This window comes from Squalius cephalus, assembly GCF_949319135.1.
Source record: "Squalius cephalus genome assembly, chromosome: 20".
In the NCBI taxonomy this organism is placed as follows: domain Eukaryota; kingdom Metazoa; phylum Chordata; class Actinopteri; order Cypriniformes; family Leuciscidae; genus Squalius; species Squalius cephalus.
Window position 1 is genome coordinate 35004859 of NC_137141.1, and position 25000 is coordinate 35029858.

A 25000-nucleotide genomic window follows, 5' to 3' on the forward strand; every position below is an offset into this window, starting at 1 on the left:
TTCTCTGAACGTCACTTTTGAATGTTCTCTGAACGTCACTTTAGAATGTTCTCTGAACGTTACTTTTGAATGTTCTCTGAACGTCACTTTTGAATGTTCTCTGAACGTCACTTTAGAATGTTCTCTGAACGTCACTTTAGAATGTTCTCTGAACGTTACTTAGAATGTTCTCTGAACGTTACTTTTGAATGTTCTCTGAACGTCACTTTAGAATGTTCTCTGAACGTTACTTTTGAATGTTCTCTGAACGTCACTTTTGAATGCTCTCTGAACGTCACTTTTGAATGTTCTCTGAACGTCACTTTAGAATGTTCTCTGAACGTTACTTAGAATGTTCTCTGAACGTTACTTTTGAATGTTCTCTGATCGTCACTTTAGAATGCTCTCTGAACGTTACTTTTGAATGTTCTCTGAACGTCACTTTTGAATGTTCTCTGAACGTCACTTTTGAATGTTCTCTGAACGTCACTTTAGAATGTTCTCTGAACGTTACTTTTGAATGTTCTCTGAACGTCACTTTTGAATGTTCTCTGAACGTCACTTTAGAATGTTCTCTGAACGTCACTTTAGAATGTTCTCTGAACGTTACTTAGAATGTTCTCTGAACGTTACTTTTGAATGTTCTCTGATCGTCACTTTAGAATGCTCTCTGAACGTTACTTTTGAATGTTCTCTGAACGTCACTTTTGAATGTTCTCTGAACGTCACTTTTGAATGTTCTCTGAACGTCACTTTTGAATGTTCTCTGAACGTCACTTTAGAATGTTCTCTGAACGTTACTTAGAATGTTCTCTGAACGTTACTTTTGAATGTTCTCTGATCGTCACTTTAGAATGCTCTCTGAACGTTACTTTTGAATGTTCTCTGAACGTCACTTTTGAATGTTCTCTGAACGTTACTTTTGAATGTTCTCTGATCGTCACTTTAGAATGTTCTCTGAACGTCACTTTTGAATGTTCTCTGAACGTTACTTTTGAATGTTCTCTGATCGTTACTTTAGAATGTTCTCTGAACGTCACTTTTGAATGTTCTCTGAACGTTACTTTTGAATGTTCTCTGAACGTTACTTTTGAATGTTCTCTGAACGTCACTTTAGAATGTTCTCTGAACGTCACTTTAGAATGTTCTCTGAACGTCACTTTTGAATGTTCTCTGAACGTCACTTTAGAATGTTCTCTGAACGTTACTTAGAATGTTCTCTGAACGTTACTTTTGAATGTTCTCTGAACGTCACTTTTGAATGTTCTCTGAACGTTACTTTTGAATGTTCTCTGAACGTTACTTTTGAATGTTCTCTGAACGTTACTTTTGAATGTTCTCTGAACGTTACTTTTGAATGTTCTCTGAACGTTACTTTTGAATGTTCTCTGAACGTCACTTTTGAATGTTCTCTGAACGTCACTTTTGAATGTTCTCGTGAACGTTACTTAGAATGTTCTCTGAACGTCACTTTTGAACGTTCTCTGAACGTCACTTTTGAATGTTCTCTGAACGTTACTTTTGAATGTTCTCTGAACGTTACTTTTGAATATTCTCTGAACGTCACTTTTGAATGTTCTCTGAACATTCCAAAACAATTAACAAACATTAGCAACATTTAAAAAAACATTAGATGAACATCCAACTGAACTTTTCAGAAAGAAAAAAAGATGTATAAATAATGTTTTTGTGCTGATGTTTTGAGAACATTATTAAAGACCGTTTGAGAAGAACGTTTGTTCATAACTTCTTGTTCTGAGAACGTTCCCTGTTAGCTGGAAGTCATTTCTTTATTCTGTGTGTGCATGTTCTGCGTCTTATTTATTTCATTTCGCTTTGTTTTGTTTCGGGTTACAAAAAAACCTCTCAAATCTAAACAAGGAAAAATAATCAATATGCTTTGTTTGTCCTTTTCCCCCCTCTATGAAAAGTTCCAGATATTTTCCGTCGTGCAGCATCTGGCAGTCGAACGCTTGCACATAAATCAGAGCACACAGTTCACAGTGTTCCTGTCGGGAGTCTGACACGCTCAAATACACATGATAAGACCACGATAACACAACGCTCCTCCAGAACCATCCTTCACGCCGCTCACGGTTCAGAAACACACCTGCTGCTCACAGACCAAACAATCCCAGAATGCATTAGCAACTAGAAAAAAATATGAGTCATTCAAGAGTTCGGGTTCATCAAGGATGCATTAAATCGATTAAAAGTCATTCTATTTCAAACAAATGTTGTTCTTCTAGAACCTTCTATTCATCAAAGAATCCTGAAAAGTAAATGTATCAGTTTTCACGAAAATATGAAACCGTTTTCAACACTGATAATAATCATAAATGTTTTCTGAGCATCAGATCATCATATTAGAGTGATTTGTGAAGGATCATGTGACACTGAAGACTGGAGTAATGATGCTGAACATTCAGCTTTGATCACAGGAATAAATTACACTTTACTGTATATTCACATAGAGAACAGATGATTTACATTACAATAATATTTCATAATTTTTACTGTATTTGTCATCAAATAAATGTAGAAGAGACTTCTTTTAAAAATCATACTGAATGGTAGTGTGCATTCCATTAAATACTGAAAAATATCAATAAAACAATATAGTCTAATTAAAAATGCACTTAATATTCTGTATTTTACGGAATCGTGGCTCTGTTAAAATCAACAGTGTGAGATTATCTTGTGGGCTATTTCGCTGAAAATGTAGAGCGCTCTAAATCATGAGGTCAGCTCAGTCACGATGCCGTCTTTAGCCCTATTCGGACGGTAATTGTTTCTCACGTGGACGTCCGTAAAAATAAATTAGCATGGCACCCCAGTGATAAACTCATGCATTCGGATGGAGATTTACTGACGGTGGAGGAGCGAGTTTTGTGATCCCACGAATCCGTGAACGCGCCGCTCACGTGGTCATTCGCATGATTCTCTGCTGTAAATGAAATGTCATATACTTGGAATAATAAGAATAAATTCATATTTAATTTAATAATAGGAAAATAGCCTAATGTCCTAATTATTATTTGATTACTTAAAACTATATACGCTTTTTTATTACAAAGATATACGCACTATAGTTTAAATAATTGTTTATCTCAAAATGATTAAATTGTGAAAATTAGCGGAAATAAGTTAATTTAGCCTCTTATTTACATGAGGTAAACAACAAAGCTGCTTGGTTTATTTTTTAATGTGTATAATTGCTGTTTACGTGCTTTTCCTCTCTTTCTCTTTTGAGCGGTGATGAAATATTGTTCTTGTAAATACTTTTCAGTGATACGAGTGTAGGCTAGAACTTTAAAATGCATATGCATTTAGTTGTGTAGCGCAACAGTTATTGTACGGACCCAAAAAGGACTGAAACAGTGATTTCTGAATTGATCTCTTCTTGTAAACTCAGAGATGTGGATGCGGACGGCGATTACATCACCACACGATCTTGGTGTTTGTCAAAAAACAGAAGGTAATTCAGCCGTGGATTTTCACACGGGTGGTGGGAGAAAAACACGGACATTCTGGATTCGGACGGCAATAAGTCAAGTCACATTTATTTATATAGTGCTTTTTACAATACTGAGTGTTTCAAAGCAGCTTTACAGAGATAACAGGAAAATAATGCAACAAAGTTTGTTTCCAGAAGAAAATAGCGTCACAGTCCAGATTAAGTAAATTCAGAGATGTTTCATTTTTGTTTAAAAAAAAGTTATTAATTTAGTTAATTTATATATATTTATATCCGCTCTGGAGTTAACCGTGATGTCATCGTCCAGCTCAGTTCAGTTCTTGTATAATAGTGCCAATGCAGAGGCAGATCAATATTATTGTTGAATATTAAATTTATATTTAATTAGTTGAAATACTATTTCTGAATTTAAAACTATGCTCAAAACTCTCTTATTTTCTGAATGTTATCATTCTTATGCTGCCCCATCTACATAATTCTCCTTCACTGTACTTTTACTCTCATCTACCTACTGTTGTTTTGTTTGTTATCATTGTCCATTGCCATTATTGTTGCTTGTTCATTGTAAAGCGTCCTTGAGCTCTGGAAAGGTGCTATATAAATAAACATTATTATTATTATTAAATTAAACGTTAAATTTAAATGTCCCCAATAAAATCACAGACTAACCCCTGTAAATGATGAAACTACCTTACGACCCCATCAGAAACAATAATATAACACGGATAACATTACATAAATATTTTTTTATCAGGTTAAACTTTGATTAGTCACTCAAACCTTTATCTAAACCTCTCACCGTCGGTCGCACATATCCGCCATGTTTTGTAGTTTTTTTTTTTAACACTTTTTACTCATGTTTGTAGTTCCTCCTCTTAAGTGCAGTGTATTGTGGGTAATATTAGCTGTTATATTGAGCACGGATCCGCACTTCGAAAATCCACCGGGAATAGTAGATCATCCAGGACTCCTGACACACACTCTTCAACACACTGTGCTTTAGGACACACTTATTCTAATCTCACACACTGTTCAGGATGGATAGTGTGTACATTGAGACGCAGGGTGTGTGTTCTGAAGGGGTGTCATACCTGTCCTGTGCCGCCCGCAGTCGATCGTCTTCACACGCGTACTCGGACTGTGCTGTGGACCAAACACAACATACTGAGATGAGAAACATCACAGAAGCTCATTTCCACCACCGGATAAAATCAGTGACTTTTTATATCAATTTGAGATCTTTAATTTCTCTATTATTAATTCTGGATGAGATCAAACTGAGACTTTTTCTGTTTCTCCAGAGAGTCTGTGATTAAAGATCTCAAGATCTCAACAAAGGCTTCAAGTTCTGCATCAACTGCAATAAAAATGGACACTTTACAGCAAGACCCCATTAGAGCATTAACTAACAAGTTTGTTACAGCATTTATTAATCTTTACTTAATAAAAACACAACGGCTCAGTCTCCAGTGTCTGATAAAGCGAGCACAGGTCCATTACATAACATGGTAACACTTTACAATTAGCTCTCATTAATTAATGCATCAACTAACATGAACTAAAATATTTTTGCAGCTTTTATTAATCTTTATTACTTAATAAAATTCCTCATATTGATGATAGTTCACAGTGCATTGACTAATATTAACAGAGACAACTTTTGATCTTGTAAATGTTGAGATTAACATTAAGATTAATAAATGTTTTATTTCGTAGCATGCAGTGATAGAGCTGAACGATGAGCGATGAGCGTTTGATGAGAAGCGTTTGAGGTTCAGACACGAGTCTCACTGTCCAGGAGAAACAACAGACATGCTGAAGTGTGTGTGTTGATGTGTTTTCCTCTTAGGGAGTGTGTTGCACACGTTTCACACCAGGCGTCTGTGAGCGAGAGTGTGTGTGTGTGTGTGTGTGTAAGAGTGCGTGTGTGTAAGAGTGCGTGTGTGTGTGTGTGTGTGTGTGTGTGTGTGTGTGTGTGTGTGTGTGTGTGTGTGTGTGTGTGTGTGTGTGTGTGTGTGTGTGTGTGAGAGAGAGAGAGAGAGAGAGAGAGAGAATGTGTGAGTGTTAGTGCGTGAGTGTGTGCATGCGTGAGTGTGTGTGTTTGCGTGTGAGAGAGAAAGAGAGAGAGAGAGTGTGTGAGTGTTAGAGCGTGAGTGTGTGCATGCGTGAGTGTGTGTTTGCGTGCGTGTGTGAGTGTGTGTGTGCGCGAGTGTGAATGTGTGTGTGTGTGTGTGTGTTGCACTAGTGGCTCCCGTGGAGCTGCTCCATGTAAAAGTGTCTAAATGTAAGGCAGATGTGCGGCGGCCGGGCCGAGGTGCAAGAATTTATCTCAGGCCAGAGCGCGCCTATGATCTCAGATTTACTGCATTTTCCAGATTCATCCCCTTTTTTTACTATGATGGGGGGGACCTTTCCCACTCCCTGATTTAAGAGCGGGAAGTCTCCGAAACATTGTTCAAAGGCGAGTTTGGGGGTCTTTCGGTGGGGGAGAGTGTGAACAGCGCTTTCTGTTTTCCCCAGCGCGAGTGTGTGTGTGTGTGTGTGGCTGATTGTCTCAGGCTAATGAAGACGGGGTGAGCCGTGACCAATGGCGTTGGTCTCAGCAGGGGTGGACTGGCGCCTGTGGTCTCCCTTCGCTCTGTGTGTGTGTGTGTGTGTGTGTGTGAGGGTGTGTGTGAGCTGTGGAGAGGGATGTGTGAATTTTCTCCTCAGCTCCGTCTGTAAACATGAAACCAGTAGTGGCTAACTAGAAAGTTATGGGACCTGCACGCTGAGAAGGACAATAAATCCAGGCTTTAAAAGCGACTCGCGGCTGCGCTCTCCATAAAGAGCCTCAGATTCAGGGTTCATTATGAAGTAACACGGATCCCTCGCTTTAAAACACACGTGTGATGGAATCAGACGGACACATCAATCGACTGCGGCTTCTCACCGAGTGAATCTCTGCGGCCACAAACACGCTGGAGAATTAATGTGCTCATAAAGCTTCAGAAGAACAACTCACTCGACGTCAGATCAAATCAAACTCTAGAAAAGAACAATATAAAGAGAGCGAATCTCACAAAACCTGTCAAGAACACGTCCAGCTCATACATCACCCCTAAACACACACACACACACACACATACAATAATATATGATCATGTGAAATAATGATGCTAATGGGTGTAAAAATAAATAACTAATAAGAGATTAATAAGAATTATTTTATAACAATTATTAAATGATAAAAATAAATAAATGAAAAGGTAAATACAATTATGGTTATTAAAGAATCGTGGCTCTATTGGAATCAATAGTGGGAGTTGATTTTGTATTAATTTGTACTTATAAAAAGGGATGGATGAGAGATAGAGGGATGGATGGAGGGATGGATGGAGGGATGGATGATAGATGAGAAATAGAGGGATGGAGGGATGGATGATAGATGAGAGATAGAGGGATGGAGGGATGGATGATAGATGAGAGATAGAGGGATAGAGGGATGGATGGATGGATGGAGGGATGGATGGAGGGAGAGATGGAGGGAAGGATGATAGATGAGAGATGGAGGGATGGAAGGATGGAGAGATAGAGGGATGGATAGAGGGATGGATGGATGGATGGAGGGAGAAATGGAGGGATGGATGATAGATGAGAGATAGAGGGATAGATGGAGGGATGGATGATAGATGAGAGATGGAGGGATGGATGGAAGGATGAAGAGATAGATGAGAGATGGAGGGATGGATGGAAGGATGGAGAGAGAGGGATGGAGGGATGGATGGATGGATGGATGGAGGGAGAGATGGAGGGATGGATGATAGATGAGAGATAGATGGATAGATGGAGGGATGGATGATAGATGAGAGATGGAGGGATGGATGGAAGGATGAAGAGATAGATGAGAGATGGAGGGATGGATGGAAGGATGGAAAGATAGAGGGATGGATGGAGGGATGGATGATAGATGAGAGATGGATGGATGGATGATGGATGATAGATGAGAGAGAGGGATAGATGGAGGGATGGATGATAGAGATAGAGGGATGGAGGGATGGATGGAGGGAGAGATGGAGGGATGGATGGATGGATGGATGGATAGAGGGATAGATGGAGGGATGGATGATAGAGATAGAGGGATGGAGGCATGGATGGAGGGAGAGATGGAGGGATGGATGGATGGATGGATGGAGGGAGAGATGGATGATGGATGAGAGAGATAGAGGGATGGAGGGATGGATGATAGAGATAGAGGGATGGAGGGATGGATGGAGGGAGAGATGGAGGGAAGGATGATAGATGAGAGATGGAGGGATGGAAGGATGGAGAGAGAGGGATGTATAGAGGGATGGATGGATAGATGGAGGGAGAGATGGAGGGATGGATGATAGATGAGAGATAGAGGGATAGATGGAGGGATGGATGAGAGATGAGAGATGGAGGGATGGATGGAAGGATGGAGAGATAGAGGGATGGATAGAGGGATGGATGGATGATAGATGAGAGATGGATGGATGGATGGATGATAGATGAGAGAGAGGGATAGATGGAGGGATGGATGATAGAGATAGAGGGATGGAGGGATGGATGGAGGGAGAGATGGAGGGATGGATGGATGGATGGATGGAGGGAGAGATGGAGGGATCGAGATGGATGGAGGGAGAGATGGATGATGGATGAGAGATAGAGGGATAGATGGAGGGATGGATGATAGAGATAGAGGGATAGATGGAGGGATGGATGATAGAGATAGAGGGATAGATGGAGGGATGGATGATAGAGATAGAGGGATGGAGGGATGATGGATGGAGAGATGGAGGGATGGATGATAGAGATGGAGAGATGGAGGGATGGATGATAGAGATAGAGGGATGGAGGGATGGATAAGCAGTGATGATGTCTCAGTAACTGCTGGATCTGCTTCAGCTCCGGGTCTTGATGCTCTTCACAGGAACAGGTCAAAGTTCACCAGCTTTACAGCAACACATGACCCCGTCAGTCACTCTGGGTGAGTTCGCTCTAGTTCTGGGTTCGATTTTACTGGAATCTCTGGTTGATCACTTTGATCACTTTGATCAACCGATATTGATCTTTGATTCTGCTCTGAGCTGATGCGTGATCGTTACGTGTGGCGAGCTTGTGAATCGAATCGAATCGTGGCGTTTGTGTCAGTGCATATCCTGCATAACTCATGAGGCTGTGTGAAGCTGTGTGAGGCTGTGTGAGGCTGTGCGAAGCTGTGTGTGACGCACCGGTGCTGATGAAGACCTCCATCTTGTCCTTGAAGGGCTGAAGATGTTCGTCGGACGAGTTCTCACACACTTGCTGAACCTCCTTCACACACCCTGCAGGAGAAGCACATGAGCGTCACACACACACACACACACACACTGAGCTGAAGGCAGACCGGCATCATCGTATTCTCTTAACCCTCTATCCAACGACGCTGTAGAATTCATTTCTACTCATTTCCTTGTCATTCAGAATAAAATACAATATATTGCTCTGTGGGAATTATGTTTTTAAGTCACATGACATTAGAATGTCCCTGTTGAACCTCATCTCTAAACATCTCTGATTCTTTTTATTCACAAATCAGCTTTTTCTAACACAGTTTTACAGTAAATTGAGAAAATATCCATGTCTCCATATGGCAGCGCTGTAGCTCAGTGGAACTGCGCTGATGTACTTCCCCATTTTATAGACAGTAGCATCAACAATATGATTGCAGTTATTTATTTATTAATTTGAAGTGTTTATTGTAGCATAGTTGTATTTCTGTATAAATAACACATTGATTTCTTCTTTTCAGAAAATGAATACAGCAATACTTCATGGAAAGGGCGATGGGAAGAGTGCAGATTTAGCTCTTCCATGTGATGAGAGTGAGGATGAGTCGGGAATGATAGGGATCTACTTACTTTTGTTTTGCATGAGTTCCAAGTAAATAAATCTATACATTTCTATAAGAAATGTGCAATTAAATAGAGAGAAGCCATGGCTCTCTTAAGATTTAAAGAAACTCCTTAATGAAAAGAATTGGGCATTTGGTGAAAATAATCATGAGGGTTTTAAAATTAAAAGGAAGGAATTGAGAGCCATGATCCAAAAAGCAAAAACGGACTTTAAATGTAAGGTGGAGGATCAGTTAGCGAATCAAGACGCAAGGAGTGCTTGAATAAGATGATGGGGCATGACTCGAGAGACGTAAATAATGATATTATTATAGGGGCAGATGGTCTTAAAAATTATAGGATCCAAGCAGAAATCAGTCGCAGTTATATCAAACTGCTGTTCAGAGAAAAGCTTTGACTACAGCAAGAGACACAACACACCCCTTGAATCATGTCTTTGAATTATTGCCATCACGTCATCGCTACAGAACACCAAAAGCGATTAAAGCAATATATAAACAAACTTTTCTACCAAATGCAAAAAGTCTTTTGAATAAGAGGAAGGAAATGTGAATATCTGAATTCTGATGTATATTGTGCATTGTTAATTGTTTTGTGATTGTATGGCGAGACCAAAGACCAATTTTCAGCTAAGGCTGAACAATAAAGTACTACCAACTAAGAAAATCATCATTTTATAGAAAACCACTTTTTGACGTAAATTGGCATAAAAAAAAAAACTTTTTTGATTTGTTTGATTGAAGCCATTTCATGTAATAACTTATTTAAAAAATATAAAATATTTCATGGTTAGAACACAACGTGCTCCATAGAGGGTTAAGGCAACATGCAAAACTTGTTTTTTTATTATTTTTATTTTGTATGCACTGTCTATTTTGCTTCTATAACACTGATCTTCTTTTAGGCTAACGGACAGAAAACAAGTGTGTATTTTATTGCACTTGATCTATTAGTGTCTGTAGATTTTGAGTCAGAAATCTCCACTTCAGCAGCTTTACACACACACACGCGCACACACACACACACACACACACACACGCACACGCACACACACACACACGCACACGCACACACACGCACGCGCACACGCACACACACACGCACACACACACCAAATAGAGATGCTAAAAATCACATGCAGTTCATGCATCGCACTAGAAATTAAGGGCAGGATGAATTAAATTGATCAAAAGTGACAGTAAAGACATCTATAATGTTACAAAACATTTTATTTTTCCATTTAATGTTCTTTTGAACTTTCTATTCATTAAAGAATCCTGAAAATAAATTGTAAACAACTGTTTTCAACACTGATAATAATCATAAATGTTTCTTGATCATCAGATCATCATATTAGAGTGATTTGTGAAGGATCATGTGACACTGAAGACTGGAGTAATGATGCTGAACATTCAGCTTTGATCACAGGAATAAATTACACTTTACTATATATTCACATAGAAAACAGTTATTTTAAATTGCCATAATTTTTTTTGTATTTTTAATCAAATAAATGCAGCCTTGGTGAGCAGAAGAGACTTCTTTTAAAAACATTAGGAATCTTCCCGATCTAAACCGTTTGCCGACACACTGCGAGCGCGGTAGTGTGACATCAGGAAGGATATGAACTAACGGGCTTTGGATTAACGAAGCGCAGGTGAGTTCTGCGTATCAGATTACCAGCACATCCATAAACGAGTTAAACGAGAAACATGAGCAAGAGGTGTGCGAGTCTCATCTCAAACAGATGACTATCAAAGACGAGCGCGGAGACGTTTGGAGCGCGTTCAAACCTAGCGAGAGCAAGAATGCTTTTGATTAGCAGGGCTGGATGTTCTGGGGAGTTCTCTTAATGATTTCTTCACGATCATGACGAGTTTGATATCGGTCTGATGCCACATCATCACCATCTCAGTGACGACACGCGTGCTGATGACAGACACACACACACACACACACACACACACACACACACACACACACACAGTCAAAAGTTTTGGATCGGTAAGATTTTAAAAGAAGTCTCTTCTGCTCACCAAGAATGCATTTATTTGATTAAAAATAAACAAAAAACACAGTAATATTGTGAAATATTCAATTTTAATATACAGTAAAGTGTAATTTATTCCTGTGATCAAAGCTGAATTTTCAGCATCATTACTCCAGTCTTCAGTGTCACATGATCCTTCAGAAATCACTTTAACTTTCTATTCATCAAAGAATCCTGAAAGAAAAAAATGTACACAACTGTTTTCAACACTGATAATAATAATTAATGTTTTTTGATCATCAGATCCTCATATTAGAGTGATTTCTGAAGGATCATGTGACACTGAAGACTGGAGTAATGATGCTTTGATCACAGGAATAAATTACACTTTACTGTATATTCACATAGAAAACTGTCATTTTCTAAATTGTCATAATATTTAACAATATTACTGTTTTTATTTCTGTATTTTATCTTACCGATCCCAGAGGTCTGAGCGGCAGTGTGTGTTACTCGCGGTCCTCTCAGACCTTCAGGACACTGTGAAGCAGATGCCGGATGGAGTGTGTGTTGTTTGTGCTCGACTGAGTCTTTGTTGTGCTGCCAAACAACTGCGTTCACACACACTCAAAGAGCAGAGAGAACACTCTCGGCCTCCTCGCAGAGCAAATGTATGGATATGTTTAGCATTAATGAATCTAGTAAATGCCTGCATGTGTTTATCATTGATCTGCGCTATAATACGCATTTTTATAAAGCTGTGTTTTTATATAGACACGACACTCCTCATACCTTTACAAAACGCCAATTGATTTGTTCTCTGGAATAACAACGTGAAGATTCATCTTTACATAAACTCTACATGAATAATAATTACCTGTAAAACTGATTGAACAAAAAAAAAAAAGTCGGCATGAAATGGATTTTTTTTTTTAAATGCATCTTATTGTGAATAATTAATCTACGCACATGTCAGTGTTATTGATAAATATTAATATACTTTTGGTTATTTTGAAATAACGTTTCACACTTTAATTTTATTAAAGTTGTAGTACATTTTTTGTGTTTTTGTCATTTTTATTAGTTTCATTTTTTTTAAATATGCCTCTTTTTTATACATTTTTATTTATTAGTTCTAGTTTATTTAGTTTTAGTTATTTTAATACTTCAAGGTAAACTACATGAAAATGAGTTACTGAAACATTTTGCAACTAGCTGAGATAATACATATACATCTACATATATATACAAAATTATATAAATATATTCAGTTAGCATTAAAAAACAATGTTTATTTTTTAGTTTTAGTTAACAATAATAACTGGCATATGGTTTCATTTAAAGTCCCCCTGTAGTCAATCATTTTATCCCTCAAAACTCATCTTTGATCACCAAAATTACATATTTAAACATTCTTCATGCCTTAAAATATCTTGAATGTAACTCGACACCCTTGCCTCATTTAGTATGCGCAGTTCTATGAATATGCAAATGAGCCCCGCCTCCACTCACTCACTCAGCTCAGAGATCCACTGGTTGACGATCACACGTTGATCTGATTGGTTACAAGGTAGTTTGTGACGTCAGAAACACCAGCGATTTCAAAGCGTGTTTTTGAGACTGTCTTTGGTTCACTGCAGTTTTAAGGAGGAAATACTCAGCAATGCTGTCGACTTATGAACTTACACATGCTTTGTCTTAAAGCAGATTAAAAACACCACATAGACACATAAACTACATTAAAAGCTGGATTACCACAGGGGGACTTTAAATAAAATATTGTGTAATCAAATTGTCATAAATGGATCTCCAAATCAAATGTCAGTATGCAGGACTCTCCAATCAGTGAGTGCGTTTAAACTCCGCCCCTTTCTCACAGTCCCCTGTAAGCCCCGCCCTACACTGGTTCTTTTTGAGCGTTGCAGCGATGACATAAAGACTAACTCATAAAATAAACAACTCGACGATACTTTGACGTTTTGTTCTTCAATGTAAACTGCACACACACACACACACACACCCCAGGAGTTCTTATTTAATAACTTGCATTTACAAAAACAAACTCAAAATTCGTGTCTTCAGTATGAGTGTGTGTGATTTACGCTGTAGAGTGAATTATAACACACTGAAAATGTTCACATAGACCATCTACAGCGGGATCACGGAGACTTCGTTGATTCTTCCCACAAAGCTTTGGTTCCAGTGACTGTGGCTGTAAACCTCAGGTAGCCAACGCTGCGATTAATCCCGAGAGCAGATTTATCTCGACGCGCCGGCCTTGGCCCGTCAGAAGCGTAATATATACCGAGCTCTGACAGCGCTCTGAGGTTGTATATAATTGTGGATTATCTACTGAAATTCTTCGGCTTTGCTCTGATGGAAATGATCCACTGCATGCTATATAAATAACCCCGCCAGACGAACGTCTCGTCTCCTGAAAGACTTTCCAAAACATGACGTCTAAAGCCCTGTGAGCCGGAGCTGTATGCGTGTAAAAGCATGGTTTTGGTTAATTCGCTCTTTCATCATTGGAGGATACGAGGAATGTCTCTATTGTCTCGACTCGTGGCATATGGGCTCGATTGATGCGCTACTTTATAAAATAAATGCAGAGAGCGATGTGGAGTAAATGACACGCAAACACATGCACTGTTTTCTTGCTTAGTATTTTAATATCTAAACATTCTGACATCAAGATGCATTTACTGGAGAAGCAAAACGACTGAAGATGTTAAGTCTTGTTTTCTGGAAAAATCATCAAAATGAAGCGAGTTTGAGCTTAAAACAAGAACAAATATCTGACAATGGGGCAAAAAAAAAAACCCCAATAGCAGATGTTTGTTCGTGTTTTTCAAGCTTTCCTTTGATACATTTTTAATAATATCTTCAGTCATTTTGCTCCTCCAGTAAATGCATCTTGATTCGAGAATGTTTAGATATTTGTGCTGGAAAACCAGACAGAAACACTGAGGAGGAAGAAGATGATTTTGAGATGATGTTCTTCCTCCTCGTTTTCCAGCACAAATATCTAAACATTCTTGAATCAAGATGCATTTACTGGAGAAGCAAAATGACTGAAGATATTAAGTCTTGTTTTCTGAAAAATGTGTCAAAATGAAGCGAGTTTGAGCTGAAAACAAGAACAAATACCTGACAGAACTAAATCTTAATGACTTGTTTTAAGCACAAACTCACTTCATTTTAATATTTGTTTCATAAAACGAGACTTCTCCAGTAAATGCATCTTGATTTGAGAATGTTTATCTATTTGTGCTGGAAAACAAGTGAAACACTGAGGAGGAAGAGGATAATTTTGAGAACTGAAGGCTCTTCATCTGGAAACGTTCAATAACGGCCAGTCCAGAGCTGTTATTCTTTGATACTCATTACTCATGCGATGATGTTTGTCTGCTGTCATTAAAATGTAAGAAGAACAGCTGTGCTTCCATGTGCTTTCCGCCTCTGAAGTTCCTTTTGTGTTTTCATTATTTTGCCCAAAGTTGCCTGGATATTCCCGAGCATGGAGCGGTTAGTGGGGTTTTTGCTTTGGGAATTGCGGTCGCGCTTCCCAGGGAAATTACACGCCCCGCCAGTGGCTTAATCTCAAACTGGAGGGTTTTTATGCTCTTCCTCGGCTGCTTGAAAGCTGCGCAGACACAGAGTTATTAACATGCTTATTCTCTAAACAGAAAATATTAGACGTTTTTAATGCTGCAATTCAAGCTAAGATGCAACTGACTCCTGACAATGATGCTTTTCTGAATTAAATACTTGACCTTCTGTTTTGAGCTGCAGGAACGAAACACGAAAGACACAATACAAACAAACTACACTGCAGAAGTAGAGCCTCTTGTAACCCTGGCGAGAGTAAAGGAGCAGAAGCGCAGATCGGATTTCTGCTAAAGCTGAAGAGAGCAGCGTGGAGGGCAGTCGGGTTGTCTCAGGGCATCTCCGTCTCGCTCTCGTCTCATCGTTCAGACATATAACGGCCCCTGAGAACGACCCCGTGTCGCGACCCCTGCGCCGGGCCGTGTCACACGCCACGGGTGTAACATCAGCAAACACAAACACTTAAACACACACGAGACGAGCTGGCACGACCAACTACTGACTCTGACAGGAACGTTCTCTCAAAGTTATGAACAAACGCAACATTAATAGAAGTTATCTGGGGCCGGATTCACGGAGATCTTCCTAAGAAAGAAGTTAAGAAAATTCTAAGAAGTTTGTAAGAATGTTCCTAAGTGCAATTCTTGAAAAATTCTTAAGAAGTTCTCAAATTTTTAACATCTTAATTTTTTACTTTAAGAAGAAAATGTCAGGTGTTATTTGGTGTTCTGGGATTGAAAGGCAGGTATCGCTGAAGACTCGCTGAATAAAAAACACCTCAAAGCCCGACTTTTTGCACTGCAGATTCCCGTAGATATCATAATAAAGGTCCTTGCACACGGAGTCCCAAATTTTCGTAAGCGTTTTTTCTAGTGGTGGGCATAGATTAATTTTTTTAATCTAGATTAATCTCACTGTAATCTTGGAATTAATCTAGATTAAAATGGCTCATTTGAATTCTGCCGAAGGCATTCAGAATATGTGTGTGCTACCCAAATAATGACTAAAGGGCACGTGTTTCTTAAACACAAAGTGACATTTAAAAGAACTTGTGAAGAAATGCCAGAGATTTTTTTTTTTTTAATTAAAACTAACATAATAAAGTATGATTTTTTTTTTTTTTTTTTACTTTGAGCAATGATGGAGCTATAATAGACTCTTCTTATGAGCATATAAAACAAAACAGCTCTTTGGAAAAAAATGAAATGTAGCCTAATATTGTAGTAGTTATAAACAAAGGTCTGTTTTTAGTTCAGATTAACATTTGAGGGCAGTAATTTTATTCATAATATCAAAATAAAACCAACGTAATGTTACTTGAAAGCATTATAGCCTACTATTCCTGCCAAACTTCCATGGTTGCAGTGAGTGTTACTACAGTAAATCCATGGTAAATGTTGCAGATCTGTGGACACTGATAGTTCATTCATGGCACAATGTTTCTTCCTGGCTTCCACGCACTGTTTGATCCGTTAATAACTGAGAAATGTGAATGTTTCTCACTAGATCTCGCAGCGATGTTATTACTTCTGTGGCGAATTCAAATGCTTTCTTTACTGGATCTCTTAGCGCTGTGTAGTAACAGTGTCGCATGATCAAGATCGGCTCGCGCTGCTTTGGTCCAAACTGATAAACAACGGTCCGTCAACCACACAATAACGAGTAGCTCAGTTTCGTTCCGCTTACATTACGTTTGCCATTTGATGTCGGACAATGTTGTGGTCGCGCCAGCGCCTCTACATTATGAGCCGCCTACATTTGAAATAACGAAATTTTGGTGGGCAGGAAAAATGATCCAACAAACTGTTCGGTTTGAAAATGCGTACCGAACACCGAACCGAATTCGGCTAGGTATACATCCGCGCTAAAATATCAAGGTGAAAGTCATCATAGCTTGAGTAGTATAGACCCAGCTCCCAACCCAACTTTGAGAATAGATTAACGGCGATATTTTTTTTATCGCCCGGTAAGAGTCTCACGTTAACGCTGATAACGGCCCACCACTAGTGTTTTCATATTCGTGATTTGGTGGCTCTGAAGTGTCAAAACACCATTCAAAATGCTTGAGCTACGGATGCGGAAAACACAGAAAATCGAACCCGATCCAAATTTTTTTATGATGGACGAAAGTTTCAGTGTGCAAACGTGATTGACAAAACATGAGGTCGGATTTATTTTTTTAACGTGCGAAAATTTCATACTGAGTCTGCTAGGAACTTAAGTGTGCTAGTCGTGACTGGCTTGACGGGAGTTTATCACTCAGCATTGTGTTCTTAATACGCCGTGTCGCTAAAATCATTATTTTAAAAGAGCCTGTCTCAAGATGCAGCGGGTCTTTCCCATTCATTGCGCTCCGTCTTTCTTAATCTTGCGCTCTCTAGAGTGAATGTCTCGCTAGTTCTAGCTTGAGTGAGCGCATCATCTACACGTAAATGATCGATCAGTGACACTTTAGAGCAGGGTTTCTCAACCTTTGCCCACTGCGACCCACTTTTTTTTGTATGCCAATCATACGACCCACTAAGGCGGGAAATAAATCAATAGCCTAACTGAAACGCCTCTTTAGACCTAGGCTACACCATAGGCCTATATGCTTATTATTATTATTAATTTCACAAAAACACACAAATATTTTCAATAATTAAGCAGACTATGAGGCAAACTGATTTTTTTACTCGCGTAAATGTGACACTTGAGACCCCAGGATCATATCCAGACGCGGTGGAATCTGGGAAAGTGCGACTCGTAGCGTCACACACAAACTAGCTGTCGTCCGCCTATTCCTGCTCTTTGTTTCCGTGGCGGCGTACAGTATAAGGTCTGGCACAGGTGTGTAACATTACGTAAAGAGAGAAGGACCTTGTCCATTAAGTGCCGTTCGCGTCAATAATAAATGATTGTGATCGGACAGTTGGAAAACAGCGTTACGGCAATAATGATTCAACGTACGACATCCGAAAATACGATTCGTTGGAGGACCGGCTGCGTTTACATAATTCATCGGGCTGGATTCATTCCGATTGATGAATGTTTACTAGGGCTGTCAAAAGATTAATCGCGATTAATCGCATCCAAAATAAAAGTTTGTGTTTACATAATATATGTGTGTGTACTGTGTATAATTATTTTGTATATATAAATACACACACATGCATGTATATATTTAAGAAATATTTGCATACATATACTATATATATATATTTATATAGTTTTATAAATTATTTTTTATATATAAATAACACATTTTTCTTAAATATATACATGCATGTGTGTGTATTTATATATACAAATTTAATTATACACAGTACACACACATATATTATTAAAAACAAACTTTTATTTTGGATGCGATTAATCGCGATTAATCTTTTGACAGCCCTAATGTTTACATGAATGCTAAACGTGATCGTGTTGATTTCAGAGTTTCCCGCTGTTTGCGCATACTAACTATTCTCTTACATTGGTTCTTTATTTGTTTTATACAGCAGACGTAATATTTATCCATTTCTGGTCATGATTTGGAGTAAATGAGCGTATGAACCGTTGTGCCGCGCTGATTATATGCATCACGCAGTAAAAATCGTGTGTGGATGAGAGTCTGAAGCAAGCACTGGTGGGCCGTTGTCCTGCTCCACTTCACTGGGAAAGGAGGATTATAGGATGACGGGACATTCGATTATACGACACTTTATTCAACAGGAAGAACTGCTCGTTCAGCGCGTCATACATCATTATGCTATGAGCAGTCCTTTCAGTTTCGGGTTTCAATCCGATCAAGTGCTTACATGTCCTCTCGATCGGATTAGAAAAGGAATAAACCGACCCTTTCAATCCGATCGAAGTTTCAATCGACTTGAGCTCATTAGGATTGATTAAGGTGTTTACATGAAGGCTTTTCAGTCCGATTGAGCCGTCAATGCATTTACTAACCAATTATTTGGTTGCATGTAAACGTAGCCTGTTGTGAAGCGCACTTCTTGGCTGTGCCGGTGTGACACCGAGAAAGTATAGAGTGATCCGCGACCCACTAGTGATGTTACATGTTCATTCACGGCAGTAAAACACTTGGATCTGCAGATTCCCAGTCCGGCTGGAGCAGAAGCAGGAACATATCAAAGGAGGAAACCGCGTCTCGAAAGCCTCACACGTGTACGTCAGATGCACTCGGTCCAGAAACTCTCTCTTCACCACCTCGACTTCCTCTCCGCTCTCACTTTAAACAGAAATGACTCGAGGAATAATTAGGAACACTTGCAGCTCTTTATGATAGCATGGCATAAATATTTATCCCTGTCCAGAAACACTGAGTCGTAGGTGCGTTTGCAACACTCTCCTTCCGATCTCATGCCAACGCCCGAGGACTCGCACGCCAGACGGGGTTTTTTTGTTGTGGTGTGGATCAAATGCTAAGGCCCTTGTTCTGTATTTATTGTCTTGCATTTTTGTGCTAATAAGTGAGTGACAGACAGCTCGAGGTGGGGCGGCAGTGGTTTTGTAGCCGGTTCGTGTTTTTCCCTCGGGTCACTGAGGATCAGAGTTTTTAACAACGATTCTCAAATGGAGGGGAATGAGGAGAGAGCATATCTAATTGCTTTCATATGCCATATTATTGGCTGATTTAAATAATTGCAGACACCAGGGGTGGGGGGGCGTGACCTTTGACCCCTGTGGCGGCCCCGAGCACAACTGTGGTAAAAGCGCCTTTTTTTCCAGTGTAAAAACAGTTTCATGAAAAGAAGTTGCTTTTAAATGGACAGACGGGGTGTAACGACACTGAAGAACACTGCAGCACAATCATCCGGATAGAGGATAATAAAACGTTTGAGCGAATGATTCAATGACTCACTGAAATCAGCGGCATCACTGAAGCAATGAGTGAATCAATCTAATGAACTCTGTTTAGTGATTCAAAAGATTCACTGGAATGAATCACTGCTGAGCCCTGAGCTCATGTGCTGGCGCTGTGTACATTATCAAGGTGTAATCAATTACAGGGTTCGTACAGAAACTGTAAAAAGAAATCCAGGACTTTTTAAGCACTACTTTTTTGGTTTTCAAGGACTACAATCAGAGATCTCACTTACCAAACAACGTCTTTAGTATTTTATAAGGATTTTTAAAACTCACCTTGCAGATATAAGGTATCCAAAATACAACTTATAAGGTATTTAATAATATATATTAAATGCAAAGTTTATAATGGCTATTATTGTTCAATAAATAATATTTTATGTTATAATGTTGCCGTAATGCGTATCAAGTCTGAATTTTGCGTGAAAAGATTGTATTTGTGTTTTTTCGAAAAAAAAAAATTTGTATTTCAAGCAAGTAAAGCACTTTTCAAGTACCTCTTCATAAATATGGCTGTTTTCAAGGGTTATCCAGGAGTTGCATTTCAAAAAGTCACATTTTTAAGCACCTTGTACGAACTCTGTAAATAGTCTCGCAATGTCTGAGCACCTTTTGTACCGTTCTGTCCATCTCCAGCATTAAATAACACACCGGCGGATGGGACTCATACCTGTCAGCTCTTTCTTTAACTTGCGAAGGTCTTTTGCGAGATCTTCAAACTTGACCTGTGCAGCGTGGAAGAGATCTTGGGGTTCAGGCAGTGGGAAAACGCTCTTCTCTGTTCCTGCATTCTGAAACACAACAACAACAACAACAACAACACAACCTTTCAGAAAAAAAGAAAGAGAAACCGTTTGCTTGTGCATAATAGAGTTTTCTTACTTGGTATCTTTGTCTTGTTTTCTATTACAAATATCGGCCCTTCTTGCTGACATTACCATTAAGGTTAAGAAAACATTATTTCTGAATCTTCTATGAACGTTCAAAAAGTAACGTTTTTTTTTGGTTATATGAATTTTTCAGGAACATTCTATTTCATCATTCTTCAAACATTATGGGAATGTTACTTTTGAATGTTCTCTGAATGTTCCGAAAAAAGTAGCAATATTTAAAAAGCGTTAGACAAACTGAAACATTTAAAAAATAATAATCCATAAACAATGTTTTAAGAACAGTATTAAAGACCAGATACTTTAAATAGACATTATATTAACATTACTGGAAGAATTGTTTCCTGTTCGCTGAGAAAACATTCTTAAATCAAGAGATGTTGAGTCTTGTTTTCTGAAAAATTTATCAAAATGAATGTTTTTGCTTAAAACAAGAACAAATATCTGCCAATGGGGTCAGAAAAATAATCTAGTTTATAACCCTTTGAATTAGTTTTTTTCTGACTCCATTGACATATATTTGTTCTTGCTTTAATCTTGAACTCATTGAATATTGACAGATTTTCCAGAAAACGAGACTTTAAATCTTCAGTGATTTTGCTCCTCCAGTAAATGCATCTTGATTTAAGGATGTTTAGATATTTGTGCTGGAAAACGAGACAGGAACACTGAGGAGGAAGAGGATCATTTCCTCTGCACCACCAGAACTCTGATTTCTTCAGACGGCTTTGCTTTGATCAATGTTAGTCAGTTTATGGGGTTAAACACCCACTGAGAGCCGTTTGGGTGATGAGCAGGGACACGCAGTGTAAACGGCCGTACCTCGTCCATGTTTCGCAGGTAGTAAGACACCACATAATCCACCAGGCTTATATGATTGTCCTGATGGGAAAAGGAAAGAATTATTAGAGGTTGAGGTGACCGTATCACATTCAGGTTTATAGTGTTATTATTTTAATACCCTGCTTTTGACATCTTTTAATTTAGGAAGAATCTCTAGTCCGAACCCATCCGCCTGTCCTCTGGTTCTGTTCCCACCGTTCATGTAGTTTCCAAAGGCCAAAACGACCCCGATCACATCCTTCACACTGTCATTCTCGAGAAACACCTGTAGAAGCACAGCAGACACTTACACACTGCGAGCACACCAGTGAACTGCGCATCAATGCTGTGTCACATGACCTCATTTTAATCTCACCGGTATCATACAAATATTTTCTTTCTCATTTCATCACATTGTTAATCCTTACAGTTTTTTTTGGTGGAAGTTCAAAGAAATAATGAGTCAAGAAGATCATGTTTGATGTTCATTACTTTGGAATTGGAAGGAATAATCAAATATAAACATACTAATTCAAAACGTCTTGCGCCATGCAACAATAATTATTTCAATCAGTAATGTGCTACACCATCACATGACCTCATCTTGTTGCATGTGTACTTAGTGAGTGGTTTGCATATACATTTTATTTCTGACTTTATTATGTTTATGTATTTTGCATTATTTTGCTATTTGTAAATAGTTCTTGAAGAGTGTGCATGTGCTATTATTATTATTATATAACCGCATCTCATCTGCATATGGATATAAGTGCTATTATTATTATTATATAACCGCATCTCATCTGCGTATGGATATAAGTGCTATTATTATTATTATATAACCGCATCTCATCTGCGTATGGATATAAGTGCTATTATTATTATTATATAACCGCATCTCATCTGCGTATGGATATAAGTGCTATTATTATTATTATATAACCGCATCTCATCTGCGTATGGATATAAGTGCTATTATTATTATTATATAACCGCATCTCATCTGCGTATGGATATAAGTGCTATTATTATTATTATTATATAACCGCATCTCATCTGCGTATGGATATAAGTGCTATTATTATTATTATATAACTGCATCTCATCTGCGTATGGATATAAGTGCTATTATTATTATTATATAACCGCATCTCATCTGCGTATGGATATAAGTGCTATTATTATTATTATTATATAACTGCATCTCATCTGCGTATGGATACAAGTGCTATTATTATTATTATATAACCGCATCTCATCTGCGTATGGATATAAGTGCTATTATTATTATTATTATATAACCGCATCTCATCTGCATATGGATATAAGTGCTATTATTATTATTATATAACTGCATCTCATCTGCGTATGGATATAAGTGCTATTATTATTATTATATAACCGCATCTCATCTGCGTATGGATATAAGTGCTATTATTATCATTATATAACCGCATCTCATCTGCGTATGGATATAAGTGCTATTATTATTATTATATAACCGCATCTCATCTGCGTATGGATATAAGTGCTATTATTATCATTATATAACCGCATCTCATCTGCGTATGGATATAAGTGCTATTATTATTACTATATAACCGCATCTCATCTGCGTATGGATATAAGTGCTATTATTATTATTATATAACCGCATCTCATCTGCGTATGGATATAAGTGCTATTATTATTATTATATAACTGCATCTCCTCTGCGTATGGATATAAGTGCTATTATTATTATTATATAACTGCATCTCCTCTGCGTATGAATATAAGTGCTATTATTATTATTATATAACTGCATCTCATCTGCGTATGGATATAAGTGCTATTATTATTATTATTATATAACCGCATCTCATCTGCGTATGGATATAAGTGCTATTATTATTATTATATAACCGCATCTCCTCTGCGTATGGATATAAGTGCTATTATTATTATTATATAACTGCATCTCCTCTGCGTATGGATATAAGTGCTATTATTATTATTATATAACTGCATCTCCTCTGCGTATGGATATAAGTGCTATTCTTATTATTATATAACTGCATCTCATCTGCGTATGGATATAAGTGCTATTATTATTATTATATAACTGCATCTCATCTGCGTATGGATATAAGTGCTATTATTATTATTATATAACTGCATCTCATCTGCGTATGGATATAAGTGCTATTATTATTATAATAAATAAGTGAATCTGGAAATAAAGCAAAATAACTAAGGAAAAATGAGAATTAGTCCTCAAATGCCAAAAATTCTGGCATTAATTAAACCTCAAACTGATTCATTAAGAGAAGTAATTACTCCACCACCTGCGTGACATCATTAACCAACTTTGCAACGTTAAATCTACCGGCTTCATTTCACCTTGCACACAGTAGAGATGGTCTCCACTTTACGGCGGACCGCAGACATGGAGTCCACAAACACGGCCCTGAATATGATGCAGTGAGAGCGACCGGCGAAGTCCGGGATCTGGGAGAGTTCGTACAGGAATCTGCACAGCAAGATGAAAGAGAAAACCCAGAACATCAAAGAGGTCACAACGTCTTCACACGAACACACAAATCTGGATGTAACTAAGTGCACTTAAGTGTAATTACGTCAAATATTAGCGGCACGAGTCACAGAGACACACAATCATGTGCAGAGATCGCTGGTTTCCGGTTTCATTAGCATACGAACGGACTCACACTGACTCACTACAGTGAAGGGTCAAAGGTCAAGCACAGAAGAAACTTGTTCAGTGGTTTTACAGGAACGGTTAAGATGGTTGTACATCATGTGAGAGTAAATGTATCACCACTTCGCATTAATCCGCTTACTCTGGAAGTTTGTGGGACGAGATGCTAATTCAGAAACATACTTTTGTTAAAGCATTTATTATAATAATAATAATAATAATAATAATGTGTTTAATTGGAGCTGTAACCTAGCTAACAGGGTTCTCTCAAATTTATGAACAAACATACTTCAAGTAACGTTAACAGTCAAGTATGTTTTTTTTATGAATTTTTACTGGTGTTGTTGAAGTGGTAGTTATCTGGTCTTTAATAATGCTCTCTAAACATTAGCACAAAAACATTATTTATACATCATTCATGCAGCTAAAAAAATTTTAGTTGGACGTTTGTCATTTTTTAAATGTTGCTACTTGTTTCTGAACGTTCAGAGAACATTCAAATGTAACATTCCAGAATGTGTGAAGAATGATACAATGGAACGTTCACATAAACAAGAAAAATACATTATTATTTCTCTTTTAAAACAGACGTTTTGGATGTTCATAGACCGTTAGAATATGCTCTAACACATGTAACTGTCCTTACGCGGGACTGAGCGTCTGCTGTTGTTACTGACGTCTTACTCTAGCAGTATTGTGCATATAGTGTGAACGTTAGCAGGTTTACCAGCTTTACGCTCGGGATGAGGCTCTTAAATGCTGAAATAATAATATGGGAGTTTTTTT

At 38.2% G+C, this 25000-nt stretch overlaps 1 protein-coding gene across 5 annotated transcripts in view; it reads right to left on the bottom strand.

The window, feature by feature from the left end:
• Positions 1 to 25000, bottom strand: part of LOC307148392 (formin) — an 81931-nt gene that overhangs the window by 11578 nt on the left and 45353 nt on the right. For all 5 annotated transcript variants that reach the window (XR_013819451.1, XR_013819452.1, XM_079853876.1 and 2 more), the window contains 6 exons: positions 23899 to 24028; positions 21656 to 21802; positions 21517 to 21576; positions 20475 to 20595; positions 8692 to 8784; positions 4549 to 4600 (listed from right to left, as the gene is read on the bottom strand). Coding sequence is in view for 3 of the 5 variants with exons in the window: in XM_079853876.1 (XP_079710002.1) it covers positions 4549 to 4600; positions 8692 to 8784; positions 20475 to 20595; positions 21517 to 21576; positions 21656 to 21802; positions 23899 to 24028 (603 nt within the window). In the remaining 2 variants the exon portion in view is untranslated. The remainder of the gene's footprint in view (positions 1 to 4548; positions 4601 to 8691; positions 8785 to 20474; positions 20596 to 21516; positions 21577 to 21655; positions 21803 to 23898; positions 24029 to 25000) is intronic.